The following is a 9,530-nucleotide window of genomic DNA, read 5'->3' as shown; positions in this document are numbered from 1 at the left end:
CACTGTGTGTCTGTGTCTTATTTGCTTTGGCCAAACTCTGTACACAGTTGCTGGCTGTGTTCTCCATGTTGTCATTATGTTACACATTAGCCTTGGTGCTTGTGTGAGCTATGACCCATGTTGCTTGGGTGTCTGCTCCATTCTGGTATCACATACTTTTTACCAAATTCACCCATCTGTGACAGTGCTGAGAGCTTGTTCTGGGTTCATACCTTTTTGTCCAGTTTCGCTGCATTCCAGAGCCATTTTCCTCTGCTGTTTTACTGTTAGTCTTGGCAACCTATTTGTTTAAGGGGAGAGGGTTTCTGGGTGATGCCGTTTAGTCAAGACACCTTGCAACAATTTACACACCCTTTTAGCTCCTTATTGGAAATGCTGTGTTCTTTGTAACCCTTTGTTAATTTAACATCTCGTTTGTTTAAAGTCAAAGGGTTGAATTATGGTCCCATTAAAGTCAATGGGAGTTTTGCCATTGACTTCAATGCAGCCAGGATTTCACCCATTGTGTATACTGAATAGTACTGTTCTAACTCTTAAAACCAGAGAGAGGAATGACACTGACAGTTTATCCCTGTGATATTGGCAGGGAAGCTGCTAAAGCCATATGGGGAGCGTACTGGACAGGGGAAGGATAGAAGATGCCATCTACTGGAAGCGGGAATGTATGGTAGGAGTATTGGAGGTTAATGGCTCAGGGCCTGTGATTGATAAACAAGACTGAGTTTTGGTAAACTTTCCACTCTGGTGCCTGGCTTACCTTTCTGAAGAATATTGAACAACAGCTAGAAACTTATTTTTATTAAGTTAGTTACTGGAATGACCTCTAATTAATATTATTGGTATTCATTATTTGTATTAGTAGCACCTAAGGACCCCATAGCAAGCATCAGGCCACATTGAAGTAGGTGCTGTACAAACTAGTAAAAAAGACAGTCCTTGCCCTGGAGAGGTTCACAATCAGGGCTTGTAACAATGTGCAAAAAGTAGATGAAACAGACTAATGGGTGAGGGCCAAAGAGTCGATGAAGAATTTAATCTCTGGAATCACTGACTGTTTAGTCAGTTAACAGAAAAACCTCAAACTGTTCAGTTTTGCTCCAAATGATCTCATCTCAACCACTAGTTCTAAAGTAGTAAGAAAGTATGTAACAAATTTACATTTGAGCCCATGCTTGTTTTAAATTACAAGTTAGCAAATAAACCATTTGACACATATTACAAAAGTCAGAAGCCTGTTACTTTTCCACTGAAAAATGGTTTGAGTGATTTATTTTAATTTACCCAAAATATGTTTCCTCAAGCCTGAGATTAACCAGGAGAATTTTCAAACATTTTCAATCATTTTGAGTAGAACCAGGGATTGTGGGAAGGGGCATCTTTTTACACCCTTAACTATGGAGTCATGCATCTGGTCAATAAGAGAGACATAATTAAAAGTCAAATGAAAAAAGTTCTGAGCTTCACCTTCTGCATATAACTTTAATAAGTTATTCATTTAGGAAACCTAAAGCTTCGTTTAATGTTTTGGTATAATTTTGGAACTTGCTAGAGGCTACTGAATTTAACCCATGAAAGCCGCTGATTGTTTAAGTGAAAGTTTTTGTATGTGGAATGTTTTTGTGTGCCTCCTTTTTGTTAATGTACTGTATAAATAGCTAGCCCTGTAAATAGGTAAAACATGTTATTAGGAGCCTTCATTCTTTTCAAAGTAATTTTGGGATAATCTAGAGCAGTGGTTCTCAACCTGTGGCTCAGGGGCCACATGCAGCTCAATTAGCACATAGCTGTGGCCCAGCTGTGTGCTAAAGGCCGCTGGGCAGTGCGGCAGGGTCCAGGTTCCCAGCCGCCTGGGTCTGGGTCTGCCGGCTGGCCCCACATGGCAAGGGTCCAAGCTGCCAGCTGGCTCCGCGGGGTCGGGATCTGCTCCTGGCCCCACTCTGTGGAGGGGTCTCTGGGTGGGAGGCGCTGGGCATGGGGGTCTGTTGGAGGAAATTTGGGGGAGGGGGGTAAGAGGGGAGCGCTGTGGTTCTCAACCTGCAGCTCACAATGATAAATAGGTTGAGAACCACTGATCTAGAGGAATTCAGATTGAGTCACACACCAGCAAACATGGAACCATACACAATCATCACAGGTTCATGGGCAAAAATATAGCTGCTGTAGAAATCACATATGGAACTTTCAAACTTTACTATTATCTGTGCTTACAGAAAAGATTTAGGAACATAAAACTGATGGACTGTCACCGTAGATATCCAATAACCTTTCAAGGAACAACACATTTCTAGTTCAATATGGTTCTAATAAATGAAGAACGGAAATCATGAGCAGAGCATGTTCATTAATCCCAAAGAAAAAATCTTAGTTGAAAAACAGTTAAAGCAGATAGTATATATAAGAAACAAGATTTTTTTTTTACAATGAGAATAACTGTGCCTCTTGGCAGAACTTGCTGTTTGTCACAGTTATATCATTATATTACAATATCATATTAATCCTTTGAAGTCTGGTATCCAAAGTGCCATTTCTGCTATTGATTCCATAAGATTACTTTTGAAAGCATGTTCTAAAGGTCCATCAGACAACTAACTGGAAGTCCAGTATTTACGTGCCTGGAAAAAATCCCAATCTAGAATTTTTGCAGCCCCAAGAACAAAATGTTTTACATGCATCACTGTAGAAAAAGCTAACAAACAATTTGACAACAAATATGTCTATCATAATTAACTAGTAGATCAGTTTAACGGAACAATATCAATGTCATCTTCATGCATTTCAATAAGATTAAATTAAGAATAAGGAGGCATACTGCCTGCACCCAGGATGTATGCATTTGTGTATTATTAGTTTCACATAAATACAGCAATGCTAAAATGTATTGAGAGATTTAGAAAGCAGCTAACTCACATAACAGAAACACAGAAAGAAAAAGGGCAGAAATAAAGACATCCACACACAGATGACTACCTTGATGTTTTCCCAGAATTATCTTCCCTGCTTCCTAGGATTACTGTTTTTTTTTCCCTTTTATTCAATGGGCATCTCGTGGGCAGATGTCTGCAGATGTTAGCTCAATGTTAGCTCCCAGCCCCAGCCCCTTCTTCCTTATTGGTGGATCCAAGACAAAATGACAGGTTATTCAAATAGAAACTCTAGAGATTTTATAAGTATGATATCAACTTATAAATGTAAGTTCATAGAAAACCATCTGTTACAGTAGGATACTAGACTAATGTGACCAGCAAAGCCTACCACTTAAATCCACTTCTTAGTAATTATCAGGCTTAAAACTAATAGCATAGGGCTTGCTTAGATAGATGTCTCTCTGATGCAAGCCTCTAGAGTAGACAAAATGGAGCTTGCACCGTGTGACTTACCCTGGCGAGTCTTCCTTCGGTGCAACATGCAGCGAATAAAAAATTTCCTCTCTCCACACTTTATGCCTGGATTCAGTAGAAATCAATTTAACTGAGATGGTATCCAGACTTGGAACAAGTTACTGCTGCCTCTAAAACTAACTTACCTTTGGGTATGCTTGAGAAATTACAGGAGACATCAGATGATGTTATATACACCTCTACCCCGATATAACGCGACCCGATATAACACGAATTCGGATATAATACAGTAAAGCAGCGCTCCGGGGGGGCAGGGCTGTGCACTCCGGCGGATCAAAGCAAGTTCGATATAATGCGGTTTCACCTATAACGTGGTAAGATTTTTTGGCTCCCGCGGACAGCATTATATCGAGGCAGAGGTGTATTTGGGCTAGACTCTCAGCCCACAATGTGCAGTTTCTTTGCTGTTACTAGAATGATACAAGAATAAGATCACACTTCCTTCCCTGACCTGTCAAGAAGTTAGTCTAAAAGCATCATAGTGTAGTCAAAAATTCAAGATGCAGGTACGAAGTTACATCTGCTTGTGTAGGCCTGCATCTCTAAATGAAGCAGCATGTAGGCTTCCATTGCCATTCACAAAAAAGGACACCTAGACCTTTGGAGATGTAACCATAAGATAGAAAAAATTTCAGAGGATGGCTTTTCTTTCCCCCATCTCTGCAAGTATTTTGTAGATTCATGTGCAACACTCACTGAAGAGCTAAGGTGACATCCACATTGACCAAACCTTAGTTATATTTTAAACAAATTGCAAAATCATAAATGAACCAAATCAGTAGATCTGTCAAACAAATTCATTATATTCTATTTTGATTTGTGTTAGTGAATGATGCTACTAATTTAAATTAGGATATAAAGATGCTACTACACAAGAGGTTCATTTTCCTTTTACTGTAACATATATATGGTTGATATTTTCACAGGGTTCCCATAATGCAACTGTGTACAAATTAGTGAAGATGACAGATAAAAATTCAGCATTTCCAAATATAACCATTATTTGTTTTAGGAATGGCACAGACATCAGCCAGCACTGGCAATGAGTTTCTCAATCTAAGATGAATAGCAATCCTTGCCAAGGTTAGCGGTGAGGTATCAGCATATAGGTGTCATCTTTTTTTTGGTGAATAATGCAGATTCAGCGACAAACACATTTTGTGAATTCGTGTCAATTTTGCCAACATTATTTTGTTTAAAAAAATCTAAAATAGCTAAATGTTTTGTTTTGACATTTTTTAAATAAAACATTTTGATCTTTTGATTCAAAATTACTTTTTATTTCAAAATTTCCTTTAATTTTATTAAAAACATTAAATGCTCAAAATGGAAACAACACATTTCAATTCAGGACAAATAAAACATTTCATTCCTGGTGGATATTACTCTGTAGGCAGGTGAATGCTTCAGAGGATTCTCATTATGAAAGCCAGCAGTCATTTAATAACATATTACAAGTAGGATTTGTGATGCTCTGTAGGCAGCCAACTTTCCAACCCTTTTCCTGCTACTTCCTTTTCTGAAGACCATGGGTTCAGGATGTTTGATGTCTGCTTCCCAGAAGTTTGAACCCCTGGCATTGTTCATAATTGATGCCCAAATTAAAATCAAATATAAATCTCTTAACCTAAATAGGGACACCCACTACCATGTTGTTCTTTGGAGAGCAACTTTCTGGCTCCATGGACATCACTTGGACAGAGTAGTTGCATCCTTCTGCAGCCCATGCCCGATCCAGATCCACCAGCCCCATACAGTGTTTTCCTAGAATACCAGAACAAAAACAGAAACATTAAAAGACTTCCTTAATTTTTAGTAGAAATATATGATCTACAAAGAAATGTTCCCTTTGGCATCAGAATCATAGAAGATTAGGGTTGGAAGAAACCTCAAGAGATCACCTAGTCCAACCCCCTGCTCAAAGCAGGACCAAACCCAACTAAATCATCACAGCCAGGGCTTTTTCAAGCCGGGCCTTAAAAACCTCTAAGGATCGAGATTCCACCACCTCCCAATGTAACTCATTCCAGTGCTTCACCATCCTCCTAGTGAAATAGTGTTTCCTAATATCCAACCGAGCCCTCCCCCACTGAAACTTGAGACCATTGCTCCTTGTTCTGTCATCTACCACCATTGAGAACAGCCTAGCTCCATCCTCTTTGGAATCCTCCTTGAGGTAGTTGAAGGCTGCTATCAAATTCCCCCCTCACTCTTCTCTTCTGCAGACTAAACAAGCCCAGTTTCCTCAGCCTCTTCTCGTAAGTCATGTGCCGCAGCATCCTGATCATTTTCGTTGCCCTCCACTGGACTGTCTCCAATTTGTCCACATCCTTTCTGTATGGGGGGCCCAAAACTGGATGCAATACTCCAAATGTGGCCTCACCAGTGCTGAATAGAGGGGAATAATCACTTCCCTCGATCTGCTGGCAATGCTCCTACTAATGCAGCTCAATATGCCATTAGCCTTCTTGGCAACAAGGGCACACTGCTGACTCAGATCCAGCTTCTTATCCACTGTAATCCCCAGGTCCTTTTCTGCAGAGCTGCTGCTTAGTCAGTTGGTCCCCAGCCTGTAGCAGTGAATGGGATTCTTCCATCCTAATTGCAGGACTCTGCACTTGTCCTTGTTGAACCTCATCAAATTTCTTTTGGCCCAATCCTCCAATTTGTCTAGGTCACTCTGGACCCTATCCCTACCCTCCAGCGTATCTACCGCTCCCACCAGCTTAGTCATCCATGAACTTGCTGAGGGTGCAATCTATCCCATCATCCAGATCATTAATAACATTAATGAACATTGTTCAATTATTAGTGAAGTCAGAAAAGTTATTTACATAGCAGTAAATAACTTAGAATCTAGATGCAACCTAATCCACATCTCTAAATCTGCTTTCCCCCATTTCACCTATATTTTTATTTACTTAATTAAATAATTAATATTTCTATGGCAACCATTATTTTACGTGTGTGCCTCACAAACCTCACATGACAAAGAGGTTGGATTATTATCCTCCTTTATGGACGGAGAAACACAATGTGTTCTTTTCTATTACCCAAAATTACGGGGTGTGGGATACATCATGTGTACGTGGCAGGTAAAGACAGCTCCTGGTACTAGGGAAAGATTGGCACCAGCTCCTCAGGTGGTGGCGGATGGGGCAGAGGGGAACTGGTCCCCACTTCCCATCAGCCATAGCCATTTTCCTAATCTCCTTCATGTCTTGTCTAAAATCTGGAAATCTTGGGCTAGGTCTACACTACCCGCCTGAATCGGCGGGTAGAAATCGACCTCTCGGGGATCCATTTATCGCGTCCCGTCGGGACATGACAATCGATCCCCGAATCGACGCTCTTACTCCACCAGCGGAGGTGGGAGTAAGCGCCGTCGACAGGAAGCCGCAGAGGTCAATTTTGCCGCCGTCCCTACAGCGGGGTAAGTCGGCTGCGATACGTCGAATTCAGCTACGCTATTCACGTAGCTGAATTTGCGTATCTTAAATCGACCCCCCCCTGTAGTGTAGATGTAGCCTTAAAGTGTTTAACAGAACTATTAGCCCATTTCCACAGAAAATACAAAAATAAAATACTGAACAAAGTTTATCCAGGGTGACTGATTTGTGGCAACATGAAAATAAGTGCTCGCCAGCAAAATGGGTGGGAGAACTTGATGGGGCCAATGATGAAAGGGCGGACAGTCCCAGCAGAAGGGAGGGAGACACTCACCAAGGGACAGTAGGTAACTCCTCCCCATGGAAGTCTCTGGAACTCACTGACCTGCTGGGGGAGAGGGGTGCTCATTGGCCAGCACTCCCCAGCTCCCAGGATTTAGCCCAAAGCAGGGGTCATATGGAGCCTCTTTCAACTCCATTACAGTAGCCCACTCTACCCACTTGAAGTAGGAATGGGAACCTGGCCTGACAGGTGCTGCAGCTCTAGCCAATCGCCTGTTTAGGGGGTCAGTTGGATTTTTTTCTGCCATGAGGCAATTGGAAGGGCACCAGGGAGTTTTTTGCCTTCAAGCCACAGGGGGTTGAGTAGGAACACAGTCAATTTCTAACTGAGGTACTGGGGTGGAGTTGTTTATTCATTGCAATTTGCAGCCAGTTTCCAATGCAGTTAAGAGAATAAAATGAATGTTTCCCAACCTTGGGCTCATGTGATAAGGTGAGCCTTTGTGGGTCGAGGTCCTCACCCTGCTGCAACCCCTGTCCCTCTCACAGGGGGGAAGGTGCTAGCACTGAGAGAGAGCAGAGTACTGGGGGGGGGTAGGCTGAGGAGAGCCTAGCTTGCATTATGAGCCTACCTAATGCCAATTATGGTAAAGAGCCCTGTAACCCTTGTATTGGAACCAATTAAATGCCGGGTTTTGGAGAGTCTGAATAGTGAGCAGGTAGCACCCTCTCCCTTGTGTTACAGTTTAATAAAAATTGCAGACTGCCACTTAATTCTGTGCACGTCTCTGTCCTCATCAGTTACATACAGTCTAATTACTTCTAGAAATCGAAACAAAAACTTCATTTTAGAAACATATTTGGGAATAAATCTGAGCAACTGTAGAGGAAAAGTCTGAATTGTTCTTGGTTTAGAATTTTGTAGGATAGTAAAGCCAAGCCAAAGGTATATGTTTTCTTTACAGATTTCAGGTGAATATTATTCAGTACATTTGGTTCCTATCTATGTCCAAACTATCTGAACTGATAATTCACAGAAAAGGTGGCACTTTCACAACCGTTACAAGAAAGTTTCATCAGTATCTTGAGATGTATTAAAGATTCATAATTATAAAGTCTTGAACAAGATGCAAAAGCTACTATAGTCTCTCCTTTTCATACTCCTATGCTTTTATCTATGGCCTGACAAAATAATACAATTTAATGCATTTGGGATCGGAGAGTCACTACAGTACATTTCACAAAAGCTGGCACACAGATGCAGAGCTGCATATCATATTTAAACATTTCTCTTTAAATATTAAACTGTACTGAGTTCAATCTACTTACTATTTTTCCATAACAAATGGATGGTAACAAGCATTTTCTTCTGCATAATTAAAATGCAGATTTCTGAGTTACACAGAAAACATAATGCTTCACCTCTAGTAAGATGGTTCCGCGGTTGGTGGAATTTGGACCCCTCAGCTGATGAACACAGCTAATTCTGACTGGTGGCTTTGAACACAGTAGAGACACAGATTGGTTGGGAGTGATTAATGGGGTAGGGTGGATGGGAATAGTTCAGGGATGTGACAGTCCGGCAGGCATATTTGCTTCCCCGATATAGATCTTCCCCTACCATCCCCATTTTGGCAAATGGATTATAAATCTTATTCATACATTCATAGATTCTAGGACTGGAAGGGACCTCGAGAGGTCATCGAGTCCAGTCCCCTGCCCTCATGGCAGGACCAAATACTGTCTAGACCATCCCTGATAGACATTTATCTAACCTACTCTTAAATATCTCCAGAGGTGGAGATTCCACAACCTCCCTAGGCAATTTATTCCAGTGTTTAACCACCCTGACAGTTAGGAACTTTTTTCCTAATGTCCAACCTAAACCTCCCTTGCTGCAGTTTAAGCCCACTGCTTCTCGTTCTATCCTTAGAGACTAAGGTGAACAAGTTTTCTCCCTCCTCCTTATGACACCCTTTTAGATACCTGAAAACTGCTATCATGTCCCCTCTCAGTCTTCTCTTTTTCAAACTAAAACAAACCCAATTCTAGGATAGTAAAGTCTGCCAAGCTTGGTCTGTGTTTAGTTGCATTGTAGCACTGATCCCTGTATTTGGGGTTAGGAAGAAAATTTCCTTCCGTGCACATGCACACAAATTGTGATTATAGTGATGTCATTGTTACTTATTGTTCACCTGGGAGACTGGTTTGGAATATCTGTCACAACGTGGGCCCTGTTCCCCTGCTGGTCTCACTGGGATTTGTCTTAGATATATGAGCTAGTACTGGGATCAGATAGGGAATACTAGGTAGGCTGGATTGATGCTGGTGACATCACTGCTTGGGCATGGATGATATTATTGGGCACAGTGGGCACCAAAATGCCCAGTTTGCACCATAGAGAAGAGTGGGAAAGGAAGTGATTATGCCCTGATGGAGAGGGTACAGAGGTCTTCATTAT

General features: G+C 41.4%; 1 protein-coding gene across 4 annotated transcripts in view; it reads right to left on the bottom strand.

The window, feature by feature from the left end:
- Positions 1-4,656: 4,656 nt before the first annotated feature.
- The window catches only part of GSTCD (glutathione S-transferase C-terminal domain containing), a 148,341-nt gene continuing 143,467 nt past the window's right edge, over positions 4,657-9,530 (bottom strand). For all 4 annotated transcript variants that reach the window (XM_065597664.1, XM_008170109.4, XM_065597663.1 and 1 more), the window contains one exon: positions 4,657-5,162. In XM_065597664.1, coding sequence (XP_065453736.1) covers positions 5,026-5,162 — 137 coding nt within the window. In that variant the 3' untranslated portion in view covers positions 4,657-5,025. The remainder of the gene's footprint in view (positions 5,163-9,530) is intronic.

The sequence above is a fragment of the Chrysemys picta genome, chromosome 5 (genome assembly GCF_011386835.1).
Source record: "Chrysemys picta bellii isolate R12L10 chromosome 5, ASM1138683v2, whole genome shotgun sequence".
Taxonomy (NCBI): domain Eukaryota; kingdom Metazoa; phylum Chordata; order Testudines; family Emydidae; genus Chrysemys; species Chrysemys picta.
The sequence above is the reverse complement of the archived record's forward strand: the minus strand, read 5'-3'. Positions and strand labels throughout refer to the sequence as shown.